General features: G+C 40.5%; 2 protein-coding genes across 3 annotated transcripts in view; one reads left to right on the top strand and one right to left on the bottom strand.

The window, feature by feature from the left end:
- Window positions 1–29: 29 nt before the first annotated feature.
- hltf (helicase-like transcription factor) lies at window positions 30–24,569 on the bottom strand. 2 transcript variants are annotated; one of them, XM_061742897.1, is made up of 26 exons: window positions 24,324–24,569; window positions 17,556–17,716; window positions 16,735–16,934; window positions 16,451–16,617; window positions 15,437–15,579; window positions 15,194–15,279; window positions 13,153–13,224; window positions 11,935–12,126; window positions 11,645–11,719; window positions 11,496–11,550; window positions 11,284–11,341; window positions 11,123–11,169; window positions 10,977–11,018; window positions 10,756–10,866; window positions 10,578–10,669; window positions 10,205–10,348; window positions 9,445–9,577; window positions 7,954–8,089; window positions 7,378–7,557; window positions 7,160–7,275; window positions 5,951–6,141; window positions 5,741–5,860; window positions 3,873–3,985; window positions 2,387–2,567; window positions 1,280–1,360; window positions 30–1,023 (listed from the first exon to the last, which is right to left on the bottom strand). In XM_061742897.1, the coding sequence occupies exons 3-26, from the start codon at window positions 16,930–16,932 to the stop codon at window positions 880–882; spliced, it is 2,877 nt and encodes a 958-aa protein (XP_061598881.1). In that variant the 5' UTR covers window positions 16,933–16,934; window positions 17,556–17,716; window positions 24,324–24,569; the 3' UTR covers window positions 30–879. The 2 variants fall into 2 exon arrangements, with proteins under 2 accessions (XP_061598881.1, XP_061598880.1); XM_061742896.1 differs by having other exon boundaries at window positions 17,567–17,716.
- The window catches only part of LOC133461895 (serine/threonine-protein kinase PAK 2-like), a 21,602-nt gene continuing 17,790 nt past the window's right edge, over window positions 23,002–26,813 (top strand). Inside the window, exon 1 of the mRNA XM_061742898.1 lies at window positions 23,002–23,234. The gene's annotated coding sequence lies outside the window, so the exon portion shown is untranslated. The remainder of the gene's footprint in view (window positions 23,235–26,813) is intronic.

Below are 26,813 nucleotides of genomic sequence, written 5' to 3'. Positions count from 1 at the left end.
TTTTCCTTTTTTAAAAAAAAAAACAACTGTCTTTTAAGTATTAGATAGCACATGAGTCAGGATGCATCAAAATTAAAAAGCAAACAAGTGTTTGTTTCACCCAGTTTTATTGTTAAGTGAAGATAACATTTGAAATAACTGTTAACTGTGACATTCAGGCAGTAAAAGATTCTTTGACTAAATTTACAGGGAGATGTTGAATGTAGCTGGAACAAGTTGTTTTGACTAACTTATGACTAGAAGAGAAAATGTAGGTGTATTAATGGTTTCTTTGACTAACCCAGCCAGCCATACCAATTTATTTCACCAAGACTCGTGAAGGGATATTCACAACAATAGTTGGGATGGCTGGTCAAGCTACACGAGAGGTCCTGAATGTCGGTGTGCAGTTTCTTTGTAGTGAATTACTAAATTATTGAATGAGTACTTGTTGACTCATGTAACCTTATTAACAGATGTGCTCTCAAAGATGTGCCATTAAAAGCATTAATAAATTCACTTTCGATGTATGTGTGGTCGAGGGATGTTTTTCTTCCCTAATTATATAAAATTGTACTAAACTAAATATACAGCAGTGACAAATTTCAATGACCTGCATCTCTTTAATACAGAATACTGTCACAACTGTTGAACTTGAATTACTGACAACTCGGGTGTTAAAGTGGTACAACATGTAAACGCTTATTTGGAATCTACAACACAATATGAAAAAAGAAAAGCAAAGCTTTACCAGCCAACCGCAGGTTTAAGAACATTTTTCTTTGAACCATAAATCCAGACAGTGAATGTAAATCCCATGAAAATATATGTAACGATGTTATGAAAAATCTCTTAATGAAAAAGAAACATACAAACAAAAAAAAAGCAGCAGACAGACTTCTACAGCTCCATCAGAGCTCGGATGTCGTCCATGCGAGATGTCTTCTTGTCTGTGGTTGCGGAGCCGAACGCTTTGTCCACCAGGTCCTGCTTCCGCTTCTGGATCTCCACCATCTTCTCTTCCACAGAGTCCTTCACGATGAACTACAGCGGCAGACGCAAATAAGGGCCAAGGATTTTAAACTCACACTCAGTGGCCGCATTTATGCGTCATTTAACATTTAAACGGCTACTTTAATCTGAATATATCCAGAAGAAACCATCTTGTGAACGACATACAATTAAAACAGTTCAGTTTTTATTGTGCAAAATGGACGGTGTAAAAATAAAGAGATTAACCATTCAAAACAGTCTAAATACAAACGCAGCATAAATCATTACTGAGTGTCCAGTTTCTGACCTTTGTGACAACGACTTTCTTCGTCTGGCCCAAGCGATGGCAGCGGTCAATACACTGCTCCTCGGTAGCTGGGTTCCAGGCCTGACACACACACACACACAAATATGAATCTTTTCTCTGGAGTCCAGGAATGTCCTCTTGGAAAGACATCTGAAGTGGTAATTCATGTACATCGTGTTCCAAATCATGCTCCATCAATTTAATAATTTGATGTCGACCTCACACACTAGTCATGGATGTTATTCATTGTATCAAACCGCTGGCCTTCCCTGCCATCTTCTATATTCCCCTTCAAAGAAAAGTGTACATAAATGTTTCAATGATGCTGGAGGGACTAAAGTGCAGAGCCCCGCCTCCATCACAGAACACTAAAGGAGCTCTTAATCCCTAAATAGTGCTGCTGTCGTTGCATCTTGACCTGGAAAAAGTCAGGATAGAATGACTGAGTCCCTTTAACCCTTGTGCTCAAGGGTTAAAGGGACAAAATGACCAATTCTTCTATCCTTCTTTCCTCCTGCCATGCTCTCTCCTTCCTTCTTCCTTTCCTCCTTTTTTACCCTCCTTTACTCCTTTTTCTTCCTACCTCCCTCGTCATTAGTTCCTTTATTACCTTCTTTGCTTTTCCTCCCTTCTTTCCTTATTTTCTCCATTCCTTCCTTCTTCCCTCCCTTCTTTCCTTATTTTCTCCATCCCTTCCTTCTTCCCTCCCTTCTTTCCTTATTTTCTCCATTCCTTCCTTCTTCCCTCCCTTCTTTCTTTCCTTTTCTCCCTTCCTCCCATCTTTTCTCCCTTCCTTCCTTCCTTCCTTCCTTCCTTCCTTCCTTCCTTCCTTCCTTATTTTCTCCATTCCTTCCTTCTTCCCTCCCTTCTTTTTCTCCCTTCCTTCCATCTTTTCTCCCTTCTTCCCTTCCTTCCCTTCCTTCCTTCCATCTTTTCCTCCTTCCATCTTTTTCTCCTTTCCTTACTCCCTTTCCTACTTCCTTCCTTACTTCCTTCTTTCCTTCCTTACTTCCTTTCTCCCTTCACCCTCCCTTGACCCAAAGACAGCACAAGGGTTAACTGCTAACTTGTGAGAAATCAGTTTTTCACTGGGACATGCGTACTTACAGGGTCCATGAGGAAAACGTGTGACGCAGCGGTCAAGTTAAGCCCCACCCCTCCAGCTTTGAGTGACAGGAGCATGATGGCAGGACCGTCAGCTGCAGAACTCTGAAACTCCTTGATGACCCGGGTCCTGTTTTTCTGGTTCATGGTGCCGTCCAGACGCACAAATTTGAACCCCTGTTCTCTGGTGAAGGAGGACAATGATAATGAAGTGCTTGAGGTAAATTTAGAAAAATCACATGCATCCTATGTCGATATATTAATATCTTTCCTGTAAAACATAATTCTCCTATTTTGTCTGTCACATGGTCTTATTGGTTGCCATCACAACCACAGACGGATGTTTCGTGTTGTTAGAATCGCTCGTCTCTGCTGAGCTCTCTTATTGTAAACCTGTAAATAATCAATTTTAGGTCATTAGACTTTTGTGATCAAAGTTGTGAGACAAATGGTGCCGTTTGCTGTTACTATAACTCCATGACTACAACTTCCTCCATGAGACAAAAACACTATGTATTTGTTTTAATTCAAATAATTTTTTTCCTCGAACATTTTAAGTTTTTAAAGCTAGACTTATAAATACAGTATCTTTGAAAGCTGTTGAGGGATAAAGATGGACAGAGGTTTTCCATTCTGTCAACAAATGCGTGAGAAAATAATTAATAAGTTAAAAAAAACAATGTTCCTTAAAGAGAGACTGGAAGGTATTTGGGTATTTGTCCTTCAATAGTGTGAAGGGCAGCCATGATGTCTGATTATTATTATTATTATTATTATTATTATTAAGGATTATCTTATCTTATCTGATCCCAAAGACCACTGGACATCAGGAATCAACATGCATCAATCACATTCATCACACGGGCAACAGCTGACTTCCAGAAAGCTTTGTCAGGCCCCATTTTTAAAGAAGGAAAATAAATAAATAAAATAAAACGCTTTCCAAGTCTTACAAAAACCCCAGAGCAATGCGTTTCTAATGCAGACAGTGACACAGCTCTTCTTATTACACATGGCCTCTGTATTTAGTAGCGCGTACCGTATACTGCTTTGTTTCTGAAACCACATCTTAATGAACATACTGGAGGAAATTTGGGGTTCATTGTCGTTTCCAATAACACTGACAGACCGTCATCTGGTGTTTGGTAGGATAATTAGAGCAACACAAACAACAAGACATACTGCACGTAAACAGCAACTAGATGTCGGTCCCCTATGCAAGTTACATATGTAAAAAAGGTAAAAAAAAAAAAGTGTTGCTACTAAAGCGGCAGGTCTGAATGTAAAAATAATTGAAAAAAATTAAGGTAAAGAGAAAAATGCAAAACATCTGTGATTCATGCTGTCTGAAAAAAACATCCTCAATTTTTTTCTGATATAGAGGTGTGATCAAGAATTAATTGTCTGAGTAGTTTGAAAATAACTATGCTGCAACAGAACCATCTACATTAAAGATCAATCCTGATCATGTTTTCATGGCGTGCCTTACCTGAGCGGCGTTTCCAGGACGGTGAGGAATCGCGTAAACTGAGAGACGACCAGACTCTTAATGCTGCCGTCTTCGGACCGCAGCCTGAGCAGGTTTCCCATCAGCGCCTTTACCTGCAGAGACAGAAACAGTAAAAGTCAAATTTATTAGTACATGAACAAACTATACATGTGCTTTGCAATCAAATAAAAACTTAAGTATTCCAAATTATTATTTTTTTTTTGTTTAAATCCCAATGTAAATGACCTAGTTGAGTATCTGAATGAAAATCCAAGAAAAAAAAAAAAAAAGATTCTCATACAATGATTTGAAAATTGAACAGGTTGATCCATGTGGAGGGTTTAACTGTTCCAAAAATGAGTTGCAACAACTGCAACCACTTGATCACCTCCATGCTTTAGTTTGGATTTTTGAACGTCTGAAAACAACTGGTTGATTGCAGAGATTTAATCAAGGGGGGGTATCTAAAATATCTAACAAGAGAGATGGTGCCAATCCATTTTAAACTCTAAAAGTCAACAATAAAATCTTCAAATCAATTCAGAAAAACAAACAGGGATCCAGTGAAGGGATGTCAAGGCTGGCCAAATGTGAAAACGCTTTTAAATGACAAGCTGCTACACTTTGAACACTCTGCAAATGTCCCAGGGAAGACTGATCTAAACAGAGATGTTATGCATTGCAGTAATCTAATCAAGTGGAGAAAAAACTAAATTACATTTACAGTTTCCACTTCTTTGGAAGAGAGATAAAGCTTCAGCTCGGCAAACCTTAGCCGGACAAGATTTGACCACAACACTGGTGTGCTGGTTTGTTCTGAAAGCACTATCAAATAAATACACCCTAATTTCTGACCATACAACAGCTATGTGGAGCTTGACTCAGATGAAAATTCAGATGACCCAGCTTTCCACCAGTACTTAAATGCACCATGTACGGACGAATCTGTGAGGCTTCTTGGGAGGCGTGAAAAGAGTCTCAAAACCATTTGTGCGTATCTATAGCTTTGTGCGCGCATATAAGGCAATTGGTGCACGTTTATTTAACGATTTGTGTGTGTAGGAGGCTTTTTGAATTCATGATTATCGTTTTGTCCGTAACTTCGAGCAAGTTACTTACACACAAGTTTTGAGTTGATTTTCTCTCCATAGGTGGTACCCCACAAGTGACAAGAGGAGCACTCATCAATGAGAATATAAAAAAAGCCCTTGCTGTCAGGTTTGATGTGAACAAATCTACAAAACTGTAGCTTTGATGCTGGCAATATCTTTGAGTGTGGAAAACATAATCTCATGATCCAAGACATCAAAGGCTAAAGACAGATATGTTAAACACTAAAACAGCACGTTTACTGTCCAAGTTTCTCTGTCGTCATGTTGTTTAAAACCAGACCTAAACTTTTTATATAAAAACACAAATACCTGGAGCTGATTAAAAACTGTTTTTTTCCCCAGGGACTTAAGATAGAAATGTTGTTTGGATATTGGTCTCTAGTTCAGGAGAACATTAGGGTCAAGAAGTTTCTTTGTTGGTTAAAAAGCAGCTGGAAATTGGTCTGATGCTAAAACACATTAATCAAGCTAAGACTACTTAAGCTACATCCTCAAAAAAAACATTAAAAACATTGTCAAATGTGATGTATTTCCCACTCTTTTACTTAAATGTTGGTACTTTTTTATGTTGATCACAAATTGAAATTACATTATGAGATGCAGTTTATTAAAAGCACCACAACCTCTGTAACCAAAGTTTCCTTTAATGGTTCAAAGAATGAGTGTACTGCATTTTTTAGTGGTCTGCAGAGTGTTTGCACTATTTTTGAGGAGCATAATTCAGTTTCACAGCCTGAACATTTTTTTCGTGTGTACCTTTGAGCTTGTCCTCCACTTCTCAGAGTTTGCACCACTGTATTCTTCCATGTCCTCCTCTGGAAACTCCACCAGCTCACTGGTTTTGATTTCATTTCGACAGAGAGGACATCGGGCTATCTGCACACAAGCAGCGTTTGAAAAAGATGAAAAACGTGGTCATCAGCAGCTCGATGGCCTCCAGCTACGTGTCGAGGACGGCGCACGTACCTGCTCGGTGCTGATGACCTGGGCGATGCAGGGTCGGCAGTAAACATGAGCGCAGTGAGTGATGACGGGCAGACTGACCGATTCCAGACACACGGAGCACTCCTCGTCGGAGCCGCTGGCCAGAACCAATCGCAGCTTTTCTATCAGACGCTCCCGCAGCTCTGCTGGCGTTGCTGGCGTTGCTGCAGCGCCTGCATGTACAGCCAAAGGGAGGACGTGGCAGGAAAAACATCATTTAAAAATAAAAATGAACAAATCAAGCAAAAACATAAATCTGTGTTTATTAATGTTGGGATTAAAAAACATTCAATTATCTCTAACGTCTTTATTTGGATTATTTGTTCTCACAAAATAATTTTTTTATAGAAGGAAAAAAAAAAAGAGAACAAAGAGGATTTTTACAGCAGACAAACAATATATATTTTCTATTAACAAGAGTGATTAGTAAACCAATATAAGTCAGTTATTTATAAGCGTTGGGTTGTTTTTCAGTGAACTACTAATGAAACAATAAAATGTCCCATTTCTTGTCCGACCAACCCTGAATTAAATTAAGCCAAACTAGAATCATTCACAACACCTTTACTCTTTTTTTTTTTTAAAGCAGCAAAAAATTTAGTTATGGCATGAACAAAATATAATTTTTTTTTGAATGAATGAAAAGGAGAAAACCCTCAAACAGTCATCTTTAATTACTCCTAGTTGATCAAAGCTCTTCTAAGGAATGTGGTTGAGTTGATAAAATCGTGTCATCGTGTGCCACCGTCCTTTTCAAACAGACTGTTACAGCTTCACTGTAATGGAAAAATCACTACCCTCATATTGAAGAGCATTGTTCACTAGCACTCACATGTCGGAAGTTTCGTAATGTTTTCTTTGGTGACAAAATGCTGATATTGCACATTCCACGTCGTTGAGTGGTTTTTACTCTACCCACTCACCCGACTGTCTACTAAGTTAATAATTCAATTTATATTGTAATTTATATTACTAAACCTGTGATCATCTTGTCTTTTTTTGTTGCTTTCTTTCCTTTGTGCCCCTTTTCTCATATCCAATTGCTGCTGTGACACATTAATTTGCCAGTTTAGGATCATTAAACTTGAAATTATCATTAGTTATTAAAAGTCTCACACAGTTTATTATTCTGCATGTAGAAACTGAATGTTTCTACTGAATCATACAAGTGACATAATTGGCAGGTACTACCTAGATCTGAGGACGTCTTTCCCAGCAGGTCGGGGTGGCAGCAGTGCTGTCGCAGCCTCATCAGGATGGCGAGCACGTCGGCATAATTTCTCAAGACAGTCCCCTCAGCGACATATCTACGAAACACAATCAAACATGAATGGAGGGTTAATCTTTTAAAAAGCAGCCAGGCTCATGCCTCCTTGTTCTTTCTCATAAACACTGGAGACACCCGTTACCTGCCGATGGTACTCCTTCCTTCATTGCGTGCCAGCTCGTACTCCTCCCTCTCCTGCTGGCTGAGCTCGACCTGCTCCACAAACACCGTCTTCTCGGGCAGCGACACCAGCCGCTGTCCATTCACCTCACTGCTCTTGGTCCGCCGCAGGGTGATGCACTTCACCAAGGTCTGTAGGTTTCTAAACACAGTTTCAAATGCTTGAATTGAATAACTTTTAGCTTTTAATCAATGGTGATATTGAGACAAAAATCTTCCACACAGTTAAAGATGGCATCAACCACTCGCTGCTAGACAAGTAGCAGGTAAGAAGTTATGAAACTCTAATGGAACGGAGCAAATTATTATAATTTCATTTAAATTAAGCTAAACAAACCAAGGAAAAACAGGATCCCACATTAGAACAATTTCCTTCAGTTTTTGAACATTACTGCCACCACTTTCCCAAAGACGGCTGGGATAAACCCTGATATGAAGAGGCATGTCTAGATGGATTGAGGCTTCTGGAGGAAACAGCTCCCTCTCCCTCCCTTTTCCTGCATTGCAACAGTTTTATCACAAAAGTATGAGCACTTACTGCAGGCCGTCTCTGTCTCCTTGCATGGTGGGCCTTTGGATGACTCTGTTCCACCACTCTTTCACGTCGAAGGGCTTCACACGCAGGAAGGCCAGCAGCATCCACAAGTCCTTCACGCTGTTTTGGATAGGAGTCCCTGAAGGGAAGGAGAGTTGATCACCAATGATAACACAAGCGCTTTGTGAATTAATCTTACTATGTCTCCCAAATAATGGATCAAAATAAACATACGTAATTGATAATGTTTATTGATCATTAAGTCAAACTGAAATTCTGGATTGTTTTGAAGGTGCAGATCAATCATTAGTTCTTGAAAATTACAACTTCAACAAAAGCGTTAAGATAGTTAAGAAATCTTTGAAATCATCACCGTCCTTGCCAATATTCAAAAACCATTTAACCATTACTTTCTTATAGTTTCATCTTTGTAGTGTTCATTATTTGATCTGAGTTACATTTTCTTTTGTGTTTTTTTTTTACTCCCCCTTGTGTAGCTTTTGTTTTGTTTTTTATTCATATATGGAAAGGATTCTATATAAGCCAGCAGGCTTCTTCCTATCCTTGCATATTATTTCATTGTTTTTTCATTTTTTGTTCAATTTGTCTTATATTGCTAAATAAATAAACTAAACTAAACTAGCTGCTTGGAAGGACTCTGAGATTCCTGGCCCCGACTTGCCTGTTGCTTTTCCAGACATGTTGCTTAGCAATGAAACATAAATTCTTCATCAGGGAAACTCCACTTGTACCACTAAATGTCAACTCTTTTTTAGCAGCAATGATGAAACAAAGATGAAATGCTGTCATTTTTTTCCCCTGTGGTAACTGCATCAACAGAAAATTCAACAGATTAATCAAAGAAACAATAATGTGACATTGTATGTTAAAGGTCACAAACTCAAGAACTGCAGAATGTTGTTATTTCCAGCTCTTCTGCAGACTGAGAAGTGCTACTTGTATCGTTTTTGCTGATCTTCACTAATGTTTTAGGTTCAAAGATTGCAATTAACTGTATAAACTAGTTTTACCTGCCAACAACTGGCCACATTGAGAGAAACAGTAACGATAAACAGAGTTTGTTCTTTTGCAACATCTCAATCCCTCAAACTGTGAGAACCATTTCTGTCAACAAGAAAAGCATTTTGGCTTCTTCAGAACCAGATAACCCGTTAATTCCTTGCAATGTCTCCAGGAAATGGAAACCGTTGTGGCACAAAAGCACCTGAATGATGTTTTCTTCTGGAAAATGAACCTATCATTTGTTTTACTGTTGCCAACAGCGAGTCCAAACACAGGCAGAAGACGAACCCTGTAATTATGCAAACTGCTCTGACATTACCTTTCCAACAAAATGATTAGTCTAGATTCTGTGTGTAAGCAAAAAAACAAGTGATATTCTGTTACAAAATCTCCCCCAAGTAAAGAACAGGAACTTTAATCTCAAGTGTTACCACTTGAACGCCAAGGGTTATGTGTAGGTGTATGAAGTACCTGAAAGAATCCAGCGTCTCTGAGCTTTCAGCTCAAGCACGGCTTTACTCATCTGTGCATTCGGGTTCCTTACGACGTGTCCTTCATCCAGCACCACCCTCAACCAGTTGATCCCATGCAAGGGACTTTTATTCTGAAAGGTAAGCATAGTGGTGGATTATATTTCTCATTAACCCGTCAAGATGCAAGGTCACTGTGGGATGTCCCACATGGCACCCGACTAATATGGCCCCTCTTGCAGGTGGTGGATCCACAGGACACTCGGGCAAAGGAAGGACTGAGCTGTAGACTGATCCCTACCTGGTGGTAAGTTGGATCAGGTGGTGATGGAGCATGCCAGACAGACCCAGTAGATCTAAATATATAATGAGGGTTTTCTGCAAATGTCTGACAGAGGAACCTGTCAGAAGTCCCTCCTTCAATAGTCTGACCGGACCACTGTCAAGCTCAAGATGAATCCTATAAAGCTTGTGTTACTCCGGAGGCAGCACACGGGTACTGGTGGTTTCTGAGTCTAAAACCGGGGTTCAGGGGGAGTTGGGTGATGGATGGATCTCTGGGAAATGTGCTCTCAGACACACTCAGTAATAAATCAGTTCTTAACGGCTAAAGGAAGCAAAATCTCTTGACACTTCTCTGGCTCAGCTTAAAACATTAATTTCTGTTAATGTGTACATCCGTTTCCATGAACCCTTCATTTTAGTGTGAACATCTTGGTTCCGCTTGCATCCACTGGTTTATGTGAGCCGTCTCCACTCACCCCGAAGTCGGCAGAGAGGACGTTGTACGTGGTGATCACCACGTCCTGAGAGGACAGAAACTTCTTGTTCCTGTTGCGCTCTGAACCGTAATACAGGTAGATGTTCAGCTTCACGTTGGCCTGAACATGCTGCTCAAACTGGTCCTGCACACAGAGATGAGAGGAGAATAAAATATGACTCACACGAACACAAAGGAAGAAAGCAGAATGCAATTAAATGTATTTTTAAAGAGTTGCAATGGTGTTAAATTCTGCACCGCGTGTTCAGTTTTTTTTTTTTTTTTAAAGCAGGAGTTCACATTTATCTGCCACCAGGGAAGGCAAACGTAACACATGAAGTGTTTTATTTTTCTGTGCGAGGGCGTTTTCCTACCAGCCAGTTGCTGAGGACAGAAAGCGGGCAGATGATAAGAGTTGTTCTCGCCGACAAATCGTCAGTGTTTTCAGTGATGGAGGATTCAGCACCTGCATGCACAAATGGTCGCCAAGTTTGACGGGTATCAACACACAATCCAGCTTTTCTCTTACTGAATCAAAGTATATAAACTCACTTGGTTTAGGATTGACCTTCCCAGCAGGTTTCTTCTTCTTTGGGCCTGTATCTGATGATGAGCCACTCAGCGCCGCAGCAAAGTCCACATCCTCAAGCAAAATTGGGCCCTCTGTACAGTGAAAATATAGATAAATGGTTACATTTAAACTTCAAGTAGACGCTAATAAGGGAAGACTATAGTTGGAAAAACTAGGGAGGCCACAAAAAGTGCTCCTTTACCGTTTTTCCGCTTTGGGGGTTTCCTTTTCCCTTTCATTTTACCTATAAGGTGAAACATTTGGTTAAAAAAAAAAAAAGAAAGTTTTTTTTAAAAGCCACAAGATGGAAAGAAAAAAAGATAACTACATAAAAAAACGTATTCTTACTTTTTTCGGACGCATCTGCTGAACCAACCTTGAGCTCCTCCTTGTGCCTGATGCACACAGGTAGGAGTATGTTAACAGGAACATAGATCATTTGTGTTTTTAATTGACAACACGAGCAAACAACGTGATGAAATGCATCTAAATTATATGAACATACTTACGATTCTGAGATGTAACAATCAGCTTCTGTATCACTCGCTCCTGCTTGTTTATTTATATCTGAAACAAAGGTGTTTAATCAAATAAAAAGTTACAACTTTTGATTTGCAGGTTTGCATGGATGGATGTTTGCACAAACTTATAAAAAGCAGACTGAACATGTGGCAGGAAAAACTAAATCTGTGGCAATAGCTAAAGTAAAAGCTCAAAGTACCTTCCTGTTTGGAGGCCTCCTGAGGTTTAGTTTCAGTAGAGGAAAACTGCTCCTCCTGCACAAATGTCAACAAATTCTGTGTAACGACAGATGTGACTGGTTTGCTTATAATGCATTCTTAGTGAGAAAGATAAAACGTGGCAGCTTACACATGTCTCCAAAGGCATGGGCTTTCCTTTGTGAAAGTTGGTGAGGATTAGTGCAATTGTTGTCAGAGTTTTACCCTGAAAAGCAAGGAATATTCACAGAAATGCTGATATTGATTGAAGCAATGCAATTACTGGTTTTATTGATGATAAGTGAAGCTAAAACTAGACGTATGTGGCCCAAGACATCGTCCCGCAATTAATATAAACAAGGTTCATCATACTATTTTCTATGTTCAGCAAAAACGTTCAAGCTCTCCATCTGTAAATATGCAAATCTACGTGTCGCTCACCAGTCCCATATCGTCTGCCAGGATCCCCCCGCGGACCCTCTCCGGTATTTCTTTGGCAGAGAAACATGTGACACTGTTGTAGTACAGCTCGCCTCTCTTCTCCCAGAACGGAGGCAGCGCGGTTTTATTTTCTCGAGCACACATCCAGGACAGGGCTTGCTTCTGGTGAGGCAGCAGGGGAGTGGTCACAGCCTGCAGAGAAACCCAGGTAGATGCTCCGATCAGAGCTGCAGTAACACCTGAATTTAAAGTTATACGTGTCAAATGGATACTAATTCAAGGAAAGAAATGAATGGAAACAGTTTCTGAAAAGACACAACCCTCTGTAATCCCTATGAACTGCACCCGTTTCTTGGTGATAAACAATATTTATATTACTAGAATATTTCTGAAGTGGTCTGTGACTACTTTGACTATACTAAAGGCTTTTATTGTGAAAATACAATGAATTCCAACTTAATAATGGCTGCCCTATCAGGGATGTCACGTACAAGACATAAAAGGCTAAATTCTGGACAGAAATGGAAAGACAGGACTGCTAAATACCAACAGGTCTGTTTCAGAGGTTAGACACTGGCAACCATAATAAAAAACAGCCGCTGTGAAAACGTCTTTCCATTTTCTACTGCTCAAAACAGGACTGGGATCCAGACCTACCTCACCACAACCATCTTTTCCAGCTTTACTTGAGAACATCAAGGCATTCCCATGACAAGCAAGGGATATAATCCCGCCAGCTAGACCAGGGAATGCCCCGAGGCCTTCTTGTGGTAGGACATGTGTGAAGGGTCAGGCCACCCTGACCTGTATCACCTGAGCTGCCATCTTTTGATGTGGCAGTGACTTTACGCTGAGGAACTCCTGAATGACAAAGCTCCTCATCCTGTCTGTAAGGGTGAGCCCAGCCTCTACTCAGAGAAAGCTTATTTCAGTAGCTTGCATTTGCAACTTTATTATTTTAGTCTATACCCACAATTCATGTAAATTAAAAGTTTCACTTTTCAGCTCAGCTGCATCCTCACACCGATGGACTGATACAGCGTCGGATGCTGCGTCTATGACCCCGTCAATCTACAACTCCTCTCCACCCCGACTCATGATAACTTGAACTCCCTCAACCTAAACCGCCACCTTATTCCCAACCGATCATCATTTTGGGAACGGTAAGCAGTAAAACAAAAGTCTGACCGTGGAGACGGACGAAGAAGCAGAGCTTACCTTAACTGCATCCTTCGTCCCTTCTTTACTCTCCATCAAACCTTCAAAAAGGTTATCAAATGCATTCTTTAGCTGGAGGGGGAAGAAAAAAAAATATATATGAAATCTATTTTACAATATTTACAAATGACTATAACATTGTAAAATATGAAGAAATTACCAAATTTGTTTTTGATTAACATAATTCTCTCAACACCAGAATTCTTGTAAACTATTATGTTTTTCATAATATTTACAAAGAAATAGAGCACCTAGGGCCTGATTTACTAAAGGTTGCGTAAAAACCTGTGCAAACTTGACATCACCCGCAAACTAATGTGCGAGCTGATCTACTAACGGCGTGCAAAGACGACTGCGTCTCTGAAATCCGCAGAATAGCGCACGCTATTCATTTAGTACTTTTGCCCTGATGAATAATCAATATGGGGCGTAACCGCCAGAGAGCGCTAAATACTGGGAGGGGAAGATGCAAATAGGTTAATTTACCACACGCAATGAGATTTACCAAGCCTGAAAGTAATTGCGCGTATTGTGATTGCGTCTGTATTTAATACGTTTGAAAGGAAGGTGCTAATCTGCTGCTGCTGTTATTGTGGCAAGGAGGCGACATCCAAAATCAAAGAATACGCAGAGAGAGAGTCTTTATTCTGCTGCATGCTATTTTAAAAATGGTTGCACAAGTTTTATTAAAGGCCACTTTTTCTTTAGTTCTCCGCCTTATATCTTGCCACCTTCTCTTATCGTGCCCCCCTCCACTCGCCCACAAGCAGGCCAAGCCTTTGTGCCAAAACTTTGTATTTTATTGATTATTTATCTTATTGAACGTGAAATCATCCTTCGTAAATTACATTTAATTAAAACCCGTGCTTATGAAATCACAAAACACAGGTTAAACATCATGACCAAATCCGCTCCGACCCGCTGTGTCAGGATCAGCGCGGACAGACTGCAGCTTCGCCTGAATTATGGTTCTGCGTTAAATCGACGGCGTAGGGTCGCGGTGGGGTGTGCGTCGCCGCGTAGCCTACGCCGTCGGTTCTGCGTTAGTGTAACGCGGAACCATAAATCAGCCTTTAGTGTGCGCTCTGTGCGCTGTTCTGAACACTTCTCTTCTCTTCTTTCGGCCATATGATGGTCCCGTCTGTCACACATTTACTGTCAGTGTTTGCTATATAATATATAATATTTGCAATATACTGTGGACATCTGAATAAAAACTTAACTCATAAATAGATGAATCAAAGCGCTCTCCAGCTCTGTGTCTGATTGTCTTTTTCTCCTCAGATCATGCCGAGCACCGCCGGCTCACGCAAACCCGACCAATTAAATATTAAAATCAAATTCAGTCCTGTGGCCCGTTTTTCTATTTCGTATTTTTGATCTGTGCCTAAAATTGAAATATGAAAAACCAGCCGTTTTTCCGTTTTTTGTGTTATAATAAAAAACTAATAACAACATAACCAGTCACTTTTTCATGTTTTGGTTTTTGATTGGCAATTGAAAATGGAAAGAACGAATGATACACGGATTCATCCAGACTCTCCATGGCGCAAAGTTTGCGCTCGCAAACCGTAAGACGCGCAACACCTCATTTAAATACTGCAGTTTGCACCTGTTATCAATTGCGCACGCAATCTTAGTTGATCACCCGCAAACTACGCAACAGCACGCGCAAACTTTTTCAGTGCACACGCAATTTAGTACTCTTTATTTAGGATCTTAGTAAATCGGGCCCCTAATGTGTAATGACTCACATTCATTTAAAACGACCCTGAATGTCCTCCGATCTTACACATCCTGACTTACACATATCTAAACTACGTTTTCTGTTTATTTAAGTCAATTATGACAAATTATCCATTATGTGAGAGTCGATCAAAAATCTAAATCTGGCTGCTCTTCCAAAAAGAACACAAAATAATTGAAAATTGAACAATTTGAAAAAAAATTTTAAATTGAAAAGAAAAAAATTATTTTGATCAATTTCTGTATAAACCATATGAAGAAACCCCTGTGATTTATGTTCATTTAATTTAATTACCTCCTCGGCATTTAGTGGGATGGTAACACCTTTCTTGGATGTAAATTCCCGTGCCCCTGAAAAACTGTACGACTTCACATTTGGTCCTGAAAACAACACACGCAGGTAGAAAGAGAACCACACAGAGACACAGATGTATGGACAAAAATGTTAACAATGACTGAAGACAGAGATTTTTAAATGCAGGATTCAATGAGAAAACAGAAACTTAAATCACAAAGCGTGTTGTGGTCACAGGTGTACCTTTGATTCCACTTCCATCTGCGTTCAGTTTATATCCTCGACTTGCCAGGTGTTTCATCACGGCATCTCTGTTCTCTTCTTTCCCCCAGAAGGACACCATGACTGGCATGGTGTACGTGTTTTTGGTCCCCGAGTACACAACCCTGAAAACAACATGAATCAATGTACACATAAGCTTACAACTGTTCAACTTTAACTAATAATCACCCCACACTTAACAATTTCACAAGCCACTTCATGGTCGATGAGACATTTCCACAGTTGGAACAAAATCCTGAGGGATCTTGCTTAAGTTGGAGAATGTTTTCATGGTGTTAAAGTAAATGAGAGGTATCTTTTCCACATCTGACATGTCATGGTTAGCCTTGTCTCATTCAAACTGTGTCATTCCAGGAGTTAAACAACCAGTAACAATAACATTTGTTACATTAGAAGGTCCAGAGGGCCGATGAAGGACACTTTCACCCTCACATAATCAAGAAAACTTACATCTGAAACAAGATCAAATTGCATATATAAAAAGTGGTTTCCTTTGCCAATCTCAGCACGAACCCACCATATATGTGCAGTTGTAAAAACAACAAAACAAAAGGAAGGGCATAGGAGCACTCGTCAAGCTGAGGCAGTGAGGATTGTGTGCTCCACTCCCATCTATACACCTCTTCTACATCTTCTTCTCTTGCGAGTAAGTTGTACAAATTGCAGCTTCTGAACACAAAAACATGTCCGTCAGCCGATCCGACACTTAAAAACTGGCTCAGTGTGAACATCCAGGATAGCACAGACAGCTGGACTTCAACCTGTTCCGATCCGACCGAGTCACTGAACTCTCAGGGAAAGCTAAGGGGGTAGAATCTGCTTTTTCAAAAACAACGGTGTGTGTCTCGATGTCACAGCGTTGAACATCATGCAGCCCTCACATGGAAACTTGTTTCATCAATTGCTTATCATTTTATTAATCCTCACTCGTTTTGGTCGGTCTGTAAAATCCCCAATGTGTCGATCATAACTCACCCTTCCACTTTAGCCAGATTGTTATCCATGACGTGGGCCATAGCTGCTGCCAGCTCCTTCTTAATGTGTCCCACCTGGTTGCCATAAATGTTTGCAACCATCACTGCGTTGCGATCATACGGGTTTTGGGGCTCTCGCACTAGTCCGACCATCTCCCCAAAGTTCACCTGTCCAGAGAAGCAAAAGGCTTATGATTTCAACATTTGGTGTGTGTCAGCACCGCGCATCGATCTCAGTGAAGATCATGCACTTGAGAAACAGAGAAGACTGTGGGTGACCCTCACCACCCCTGAGTAGTATCTGAGGCCGACCACAGTGCCTCGCAGCTGGCCAAACAGCACGCTGCCATCTGCATCCGGCTCCTCGGACGCTGCAGCTCTGATGGCCTGGGAGAGAGTCTCGGCATTTGCCTCGTGGCGGTCTGAGAAGAGATCCACGTAACTGGACGGATCCCAACCGAACCTCCACCCGCGGTAAAACATGCCTGGAGATGTAGAAAACAACGAAAACATCAACAGAGCAGCTTGTACGGACAAAAATATCACCAAGCACCAAGGTGACAGATGCAGGACAGACTTAATTCCTGCCTAAAGGCTTGATTCACCACACACACACACACACACACACACACACACACACACACACACACACACACACACACACACACACACACACACACACACACACACACACACACACACACACACACACACACACACACACACACACACACACACAGCATCTCTGAATATAATATTCCACAGTATTTAAGTATTTTAAAGTGTTTTATTGCATTTTAAAGTATTTTAAAAATATTTTATTGTACTGTTGCTGTTGTTTTCTTTTTCTTTGCAAACGAAAGCTGCAATTGTCAATTTCACTGAACTTGTTCAGCGACAATAAAGACATCTAAGATGAAAGGACCCTCACATCCTACCAATACAAGTCCGATTTTGTCACATTAATGACAAAACAGAAAAACGCCAAACAATAATAAGCCAGAGCACAACACGAGCTAGCTCCAACAACGTTAGAAACAGACTCTTTATTTGAATAAAAACAGTTCCTGTGTTTCACATATCCACATTTAACAACGCACTCCTACTTGTTATTTACCCCCGACAGCTGCTGGTGTTTCTCCGGAGAAGTTTGCAGGTTTGCAGGTGTGCAGGTTTGCAGGTTTGCAGCTTCAGCTGCTGGTGATGTTTGAGTTTCTTTTCACCGATTCGAAGTGACTGCGGCGCCGGAGCAGCTTCCGCTTGTGACCTTCAAAATAAAGTCTGGATTTATAATGACGCATTTGTTACCAATGATGGCAAAAAATGTGTTCATTTTTTTTATTTAAAAAGGATCCCCATTAGTCTTCACCATGTGAAGACTATTCTTCCTGGGGTCCACACAAAGACATACAAAAGATTACAATAATTACAACTCAAAAATGGTGAAAAACATTCACTAGAATTCCTAAAATAATAAATTGAAACAAAAATAAAAGATTAAGTAACCAACCAAAACCATCCACATCTTAAGCAACAATATTTGCTACTATCACAAGATCTGTATCCACTTTTGAACAAAATAGTTTGCAACGACTTTATAATTTATAATATACTTATACTACTATACTATACTCATAGCCTACAGTAATTTAGAATATATTTACTATTACATTTATAATATACTTACAATTTTCAAAATAATCACAATGTATACCTAGGACCGATCATGACTTCCTTCTGAACCACAGCCTGCTTTAGTCTCCTTTTAAAATTTGACACCTTGATTATTGCAACTAGACATGGGGGGACATGGTTCCAGTCTGTGACTGCTCTATACATTACTGTTCTTTTCAATGCATTGAAAACTGTTTTGCAATAGTAAAACAGTCGTTAGTTAATTTTAATAATTAGTTAAAAGACTAAATTAATGCGGTTTTCGTCCCGGTCGTGGAACACTGGACCAGCTCTACACCCTCCGCAGGGTGCTCGAGGGCGCATGGGAGTTTGCCCAACCAGTCCACATGTGTTTTGTGGACTTGGAGAAGGCTTTCGACCGTGTCCCACGTGGCATCCTGTGGGGGGTGCTCCGAGAGTATGGGGTCGGAGGCCCTCTGCTGAGGGCTGTACGGTCCCTGTATGACCGGAGCAGGAGCTTGGTTCGCATTGCCGGCAGTAAGTCAGACCTGTTCCCGGTGCGTGTTGGACTCCGGCAGGGCTGCCCTTTGTCACCGGTTCTGTTCATTATTTTTATGGACAGAATTTCTAGGCGCAGCCAGGGGCCGGAGGGGGTACGGTTCGGGAGCCACTTGATTTCATCTCTGCTTTTTGCAGATGATGTGGTCTTGTTGGCTCCCTCGAGCCAGGACCTTCAGCATGCACTGGGGCGGTTTGCAGCCGAGTGTGAAGCAGCTGGGATGAGAATCAGCACCTCTAAGTCTGAGGCCATGGTTCTCGACCGGAAAAAGGTGGCTTGCACCCTCCAGGTCGGGGGAGAGTTCCTGCCTCAGGTGGAGGAGTTCAAGTATCTTGGGGTCTTGTTCACGAGTGAGGGGAGAACGGAGCGCGAGATCGACAGGCGGATCGGTGCGGCGGCCGCAGTAATGCGGTCATTGTATCGGTCCGTCGTGGTGAAGGGGGAGCTGAGCCGAAAGGCAAAGCTCTCAGTTTACCGGTCGATCTACGTTCCCACCCTCACCTATGGTCATGAACTCTGGGTCATGACCGAAAGAACGGGATCCCGGATACAAGCGGCCGAAATGAGTTTCCTCCGCAGGGTGGCGGGGCGCTCCCTTAGAGATAGGGTGAGGAGCTCTGTCACCCGGGAGGAGCTCGGAGTAGAGCCGCTGCTCCTCCACATCGAGAGGAGCCAGCTGAGGTGGCTCGGGCACCTGTATAGGATGCCCCCTGGACGCCTCCCTCGTGAGGTGTTCCGGGCATGTCCCACCGGGAGGAGGCCCCGAGGAAGACCCAGGACACGCTGGAGTGACTACGTCGCTCGGCTGGCCTGGGAACGCCTTGGAGTCCCCCCGGAAGAGCTGGAGGAAGTGTCCGGGGAGAGGGAAGTCTGGGGATCCCTGCTCCGACTGCTGCCCCCGCGACCCGGACTCGGATAATGCGGTGGACAATGGATGGATGGATGGACTAAATTAATTTGATAAATAGCATACAATCTTTTTAAATTGATTCACCTTCCCGGATCAATAAAATATGTTAAAAGAAAATGAATGAACAAAACAAAGGAGTGTAATGTTTGTCTCTAGTATGTAGAGTTTGAGACCGATATACTGCTATAAAAAAAAGAAACAACAACCTGTTTAAAGTAAGTAAAAAGAGGAGAGAAGTCCAGTATGGTGGCTGGGTGGCGAGCACTGTCGCATCCCAGCAAGAGACTTCCTGCTTCTAATCTCAGCATGGGTCTTTCTATTTGGAGTCTGCATGTTCTCCCCATGCTTTTACAGGTACTCTCTGTTCCTGCTACAGTCAAAAATAACTTTATGGTTAAGAATTATTCTAAATTGCCCTAGGGGTAAGTTTCAGTGTGCTTGTCTGCTAGTCTTTCACTAAAAGAGAGCTGGGACAGGCTCCAACAGAGCCATGACTTTAAATTAGAAAGAGTTGCTAATAATATAATGGGTGTGTGCATAGAGACTGAAATATGGAAAACCCTGCACAAGCACAGTGAAAACATACAAAAAGGGGATAAAATATGCAATGTATCTGGAGTAAATGTTGGCAAGTGTTTGTAAAGTTCTTTTGATTGCTTTTTGTTTACTACTGTTTGTGGTATTTCTTTCCTTTTTGTTTCCATGTACAAGTTCCTGAATTCTTAAACATATTGTCTTTGAGGCAGGTGAAAACTTGTTTGATACTCTTCAATAATTGTAATGGCAACACAACTGGTTACCGGTATACTTGTGTACTCCAACAATAAAGGTTAGTGTTACTGAACATTTTAATAAAGCAAACTTGAAAGAATCAGAATCAGAATCAGAAAGTTTATTGCCAAGTAGTTTAACACACACAAGGAATTTGTTGTGGTGATTGGTGCAATACAAAAGAAAAAATAATATTAAAGTAAAAAATGTACAACAAGTTGGTTCTAAAGTGCCGGAGTAATGTAGGAAAAAAAAAAATGTACATGAGGTGACCTGGGATGTGCGTTAATGTGACGCATAAGGTCAGGAGTGGAGTCTTTGAAGTGCATAACTATATTCAGCGGTGGCAGAAATGTTTACCGGCAAGGTTGCGAATAAGTTATGTATATATGCAGAGATGCAGGTAACATCTCTGCAGACCCCTCACACCCAGGACACAGTCTGTTTGAACTCCTTAATAATAATAATAATAATAATAATAATAATAATAATAACCACAATAATATGCTGTAACAATGCACCTTTCAATAACCATGACTACCTCATACTGCTGCACCATTCACTTTTTTTTTAATTTAATATATGTTAATAAGCCGGCAGGGTCTTTCTGTGTGGAGTTTGCATGTTCTCCCCGTGCTTGCGTGGGTTCCCTCCGGGTACTCCGGCTTCCTCCCACAGTCCAAAAACATGCATGCAAGGTTAATTGATGATTCTAAATTGCCTGTAGGTGTGAGTGTGAATGTGTCTGGTTGTGTGTTTACAGGACCGTCTTAGAAAATTAGAATATTGTGATAAAGTTGTTTAATTTCTGTAATGCAATTAAAAAAACAAAAATGGCATAAATTCTGGATTCATTACAAATCAACTGAAATATTGCAAGCCTTTTATTATTTTAATATTGCTGATTATGGCTTACAGTTTAAGATTAAGATTCCCCGAATATTCTAATTTGTTGAGAGATATTTGAGTTTTCTTAAGCTGTAAACCATGATCAGCAACATTAAAATAATAAAAGGCTTGCAATATTTCAGTTGATTTTTGGGCCGCTCGGTGGCGCAGTGGGTTAAGCAGCGGCTCATATACTGAGGCTACAGTCCTCCTGCAGCGGTCGCAGGTTCGAATCCCGGCCTGCGCACCTTTGCTGCGTGTCTCCCCCGTTCTCTCTCTCTACCCCTTTCCAGTCTGCATCTTCAATAAAGGGCCACTAGAGCCAAAAAAATCTTTAAAAAAAAAAAAAAAAAAAAAAATATTTCAGTTGATTTGTAATGAATCCAGAATGTATGACATTTTTGCATTACAGAAAATAAAGGAATTTATAACAATATTCTAATTTTCTGAGACAGTCCTGTATATGTGGCCCTGCGATGGACTGGTGACCTGTCCAGGATGAACCCTGCCTCTCGCCTGAATACGAGCTGGGATAGGCTCCAGCAGACCCCTTTGACCCTGCAAAGGACAAAAGCGGGTATAGATAATGGATGGATGGATGTTAATAAGAGCTGTCATTTGTCTACTTACTGCACAGTGAGCAAAAATAACTGAGTCAAATTCCATGTCATGTTTGACCTGACTTGGCCAAATAAACATGATTCTGATTCTGATGTATGAACAAAACACCACAATGATAGGCTGTTGCACCTACTTGTAAGAGTAGAGTTGTATAAGAGAGTTGTAAGAATTTGATTCTTTAGTTATAGATGGTTGTATTTTTTTAGATAAAAAAAATGCAATAATAAATTCTTGAGAACTAATTTTACTTTGGTGTGTTTCTCTTCACCTTTGAAGAGGAAACATATGTTTCAACATTATACTATTAAGATGAGAACCAGTTACCTCTCCTTTCCACTTCCACCTAAGGCTAAAGAAGTTAATTTTAAAATAATGAATGAGGTCTATCCATGTAATGATTTTTTACATAAAAGGTTTAATTTAGATTTGAATAATTGTACTTTTTGTAACGCAGACATCGAAACCTTAGAGCATCTTATTTTCTCTTGTAGCTTAACTAGGACCTTTTGGGATGCTTTCCAATACTGGATAACTTATAATGATCAAACCATTCCTATTCTTACATTTGAAAGCATTAAAGTTGGTTTACAGGTGGAGGACAAAAAAATAGACTTTGGAATTAATAATAATAATTATATTGGCAAGAAATTTTATTCATACATGTCGCTTTTTGAAAATTAATCCAATCTTTATTGCATATCTAAACAAAATAATTCAGTACAAAAAATATTTTAAAATCTTGCATGATTCAAAAAGCCCAGCATCTTCAGAAGTATCTTTGTACCCTAATTCCTGACTGATCACTTGCGTTTATTATTATTCATTTTTTTAATTAATTAATTAATTTTTTGTTTGTTCGTTTGTTTATTCCTTTTCTTTCTTTTTCGCTGGGTATCTTCTTTGTTTTGTTTTATTCATTTGTCGCTCAGTGTTCTTTGATGAAAATGTTCTTTTGGAATGTATAATGTGCCTTGTTTTTTGTAAAATCAATGAGAAAAAAAAAAAAAAAAAAAGTTGTAAGAATTTGAAACTGTCGGTATGAATATTATTTAGAAAATCCAAGATTTTCTCATTTCCGGTTTGGTGTTGCGCGCGCACATAATCGAGAATGTGGAGTTTTGACGTTTGTGACGTCAGAGACGCGCTACACGGAAGCCGAGAGGTTCCGTCGCCTCGGCTGGTTCATCAAAGGTTCCGCTTCCTCTCGGCGAGCTTCCTCCCCGAACCGAGCTGGACGTACCCGGGGAGAGAGGAACTCAAGTAAAGGGCTGAGTTTATAAAACTACATTTATATACTTTTCCTCCCTCGCAGAGTTGTGGGACTAGTTTTGAAACCGCAGCGTCAAATCTGGGCTGGAATAACAACAGTAGGAGCGTGAGTGAGTTTTCTCTGCTCCACCGGTGAGTATTGAGACTAGTCTGACTGTTGCACTGCGATTGAAACTGCAGCTGCATTGCTGCTGTTTTTGCAGAACAAACACTCGGATTGACTTTAATTTTCTCACGAAATTGTCAATGAATGCAACACTTTTCTGGTGTTTGAGGAGATGAAAAGTAGAACTGCAGAGAAACTCAAGTAGTAGTCATGTTTATGGCCGGTGTCGTGCCAAAAAGTGATTGCCTGCCAGAATCTGATTCCTGCCAAAAATGGTTGTTTCTACCTAAATATGATTTGATCTCATTCTTGAGATTCATAATATAAACACTAGAGCTCACAGGATTGCTTTTAACTCTTTTAAAAGACCATTACAACACAAAATAGGCATTTTCACCTGCCAAAAATTGATTGAAGGCCAAATACAGTTAATGAAAAGTGGTTTCTGCCTAAATAAGATTTGATCTCATTCTTGAGCTTCATAATCTGAAAATCTGACATTTTAGCCAGACCAGAAATCAGATTCTGGCAGGCAATCACTTTTTGGCACGACACCGGATTAGTTTTTAATTTACATCTGTCTCTTGGAAATGTACTTCTTTGACAATAAACATGTTTAAAAGCAAAATTAGTTATTTTATCAGTCAAAAAGTAACACCATCTTTGTGATTTCAATGTAGTATTTACCGGTGTTTGGGTGTCCTAAACCTGTCCAAGCTAGACTCAATTAAATATTTGACTGTTTTAATTACATGCCTGATTCAAAGTAGATGTATTTATGCTTTCTTATGTTTGATTTGTTGCCATCCACAAACAAAGCCCGCATCTATGCTCTAAAAATGAATTAAAAAATGCTGTTAATACTGATACATTTCAAATGGAACATAGCTTTTAAGTTAATAACACTTTTTTACTTTTGTTAGAAGTTTCATAGTGAAAACTGCAGAGGTTTAACCTCCGTGGACATTTGAAGCGGTGTGGGTCTGACCTGCTGGCATCGCTGCCAACGCAGCTTCACGTCAGTGTCAAAAATCTGTGCCAGTGATTTCTGCATCCAGCCTGTTAGTCCTGCTATGAAGCAGCCGTTTGTTCGCCAGACCGAGGACCGAACACACCTTCCCTGTGTGTCCTGGGGGTAGTTTCGTACTTGATCCAAAGCCAGAGGCCTGGAACGTCAGGTTGCCAGGTTGATGATTATGATCTGCCAAAAAATGTTGACACAGGGGTGAGGCAGCTGTTGGAATAACAGGATAAAGGTGTATGGTGTGGGTGTGCAGCTGGACTCCCTGTTTACGCCTCAGTCACCGCCAGAGCCGTAAGCAATGGAGAGACTGTTAAAGTTAGAAAAGCACACACAGGCTGGATGTGTAATACACACAGCGAAGTTGTGTGTTCACATCTGACTGCGTGGATCAGACTGGTTCTGTTCCAGTGAATGAAATAAGAGGGAAGTGAAGTCAACTCTATCTCTCTTTCCAGGAAGTCGTCCACAGAATTTCCTTTTATAGAAGCCAAACACAAAAGGCTTGTTGTCCGCTTCCTGTAAACAGCTTGGAGGCTGCCTTTGCTGCGCTCTGGTTGGTCCTCCGACCCGCTGGGGCTCGGGGAGTTCCAGGATGAGGAAGTGGGCTTCCCTTGACGACTGCCAGCCACAGGGAATAGAAAGCACTCCGATGCAGTGAGAGAGTGGAGAATGAGGAATAGAAATTATTAAGGGCAGAGAAAGACACGCTCTGAGACATATTTATGAAAAGAGTTTCTGTAAACTGATGAGAGATGCACACAGATGGTGGACTGGATGAATGCTTGACAACCAATATGGCAGAATTTGGCGAAATATATTTAGAACAAATGAAGGATCTGAGAGAGAAAAGACTGATTTGTGCGGTTTGTCGCTGTTGTGTTGATCTCCAACCTTTAAAATTCTTGTCACCTTAAATCAAAGTCCCGTATAAGCTTGGCCATTGCTGCAATGATGCAAGTCATATTTCGACATCTTTTCAATTATAACATACAAATGTTTTAAATTCTCAAAAGGAAACCAGTCCTCTGTCATGTGATATGTTCTTTCCAAAACTCGTGAAAAATTTCAACAAAAAATGTGGGAATTGATCTCCAACACTTGCTTGTGTACACATTCAACTCCCTCCCTCCTTTTTTAGACATGCAACACTTTCCTCTTCTGATGGGGGTAATGTAGTCTTAATAATGAGGTGAAAGGGAAATACATTTTTCTTTATTTTTAATTGCCATAAGCGCGTGATTGTAATTGTGATTTGGTTTCTGTAGAACTCTTAGTCTTTGAGGACATACACTTAGTTTGTGAGAAAATCATTTAAAAACAGTTTTCCTCAGAGAAGGGAAGGGATTTGCATGTTTCTCTTCGTACAATACAAAGCAAACTTTCTTTTTTTCCCCCTTTGTAGTGATCCCCACAGCAGATTATGGCGTTCTGTATATTGATTTTTGTTTAGACTCTTAAGTCTGATGCCCCACCTGTCACAATCCTCTCCACTCACGTGCAGCTGAGGCAACTGGGGCAAATGTTTTTTTTCCCAGAGAAGCTTTAGCACCTGATGGGGGTTTTACGACCGAATCAGCAAACTTCACTGGAATTTGGAGAAATGTCAGATAAAGTTCCCGGGAGGACTGGGAGGAGGGATGGCACTACATCGAGAGCCATCGACCGTCCACCAGTGATGTAATCACACTTTCCAAAAGGAATATCGTAACCATCAGCTTTTTTAAATGCTGGTTACAACTGCACAGTGAAAACACACGCCTTATGTTATCTTTTTCCAGAGTGATGTTTCTGAACTCTGAAGGATCTCGAATGGATCATTACTCGGTGGAAGTGTGGTGATGTAAGGCGACATCTGAAGGGCCAGGGTTCAACAGCCCTGCTCTGGACCAAAGATGGAAAAGGAACATCTATAATTATATCAGCAATGAATTAAAAATACACATCCTGATTTTAGTCTTCCTGTAATAGCGCCACGCTCCTGTGACTGCAGCATTAACGCAAAAAAGTATGTTAAGATGTTATAACGACATATACTGCGATCAGCGATATAGGGGATTTCTTGCATTAAAAAAAAAAAAAAAAGAAGACCATTCAAAATAAGATATCTACAGATTATAAAGCTATGGCAAAGGAAAAAGAGGACACGGATATTGGATTATCCTGCCCACAATTACCCACGGCAGAGAATATGTGGAACATTTTAAACCAAAAACATCCAACAATGACTTCCCAGTGCGGTTTCACACCTTAAGACAAAGCTCTATTGTTTTAACAACTTGAGACGACTACACAGCCTTGCAGGAAGAATGGGACAAAATACAGCTTCGTCATTTGGTGTCTTAAATACCAGACCACCTTTATGCGTTAAAGGAATGACATTACTAAATAGTAAAAGCTTTACTTTCCTCATTTGTTCATCTTGGCCTAGACTAGCTCAGGTTGATGACATTCAGTCCAGCATGTTTACTGTAAACAGGATTAAGAAAAGAAGCCTAATCCATATTTTCTTTTAAATTACACTTGTCTTCACCGCTGCATGGAAAAAGCTGCCTTTTTTTAATGTAAATGTGTACAATGTTCC

This window comes from Cololabis saira, chromosome 16, assembly GCF_033807715.1.
Source record: "Cololabis saira isolate AMF1-May2022 chromosome 16, fColSai1.1, whole genome shotgun sequence".
Classification (NCBI taxonomy): domain Eukaryota; kingdom Metazoa; phylum Chordata; class Actinopteri; order Beloniformes; family Belonidae; genus Cololabis; species Cololabis saira.
The sequence above is the reverse complement of the archived record's forward strand: the minus strand, read 5'-3'. Positions and strand labels throughout refer to the sequence as shown.

Coding starts and splice junctions, on each gene's coding strand:
- hltf (XM_061742897.1), bottom strand. CDS start 16,932: ATGTTTTACCGCGGGTGGAGGTTCGGTTGGGATCCGTCCAGTTACGTG. Junction 15,580..16,450: donor AATCTGGCTAAAGTGGAAGG/GTGAGTTATGAT, acceptor TGTTGTTTTCAG/GGTTGTGTACTCGGGGACCA. Junction 8,090..9,444: donor GAGACGCTGGATTCTTTCAG/GTACTTCATACA, acceptor CCTTCCCTTCAG/GGACTCCTATCCAAAACAGC.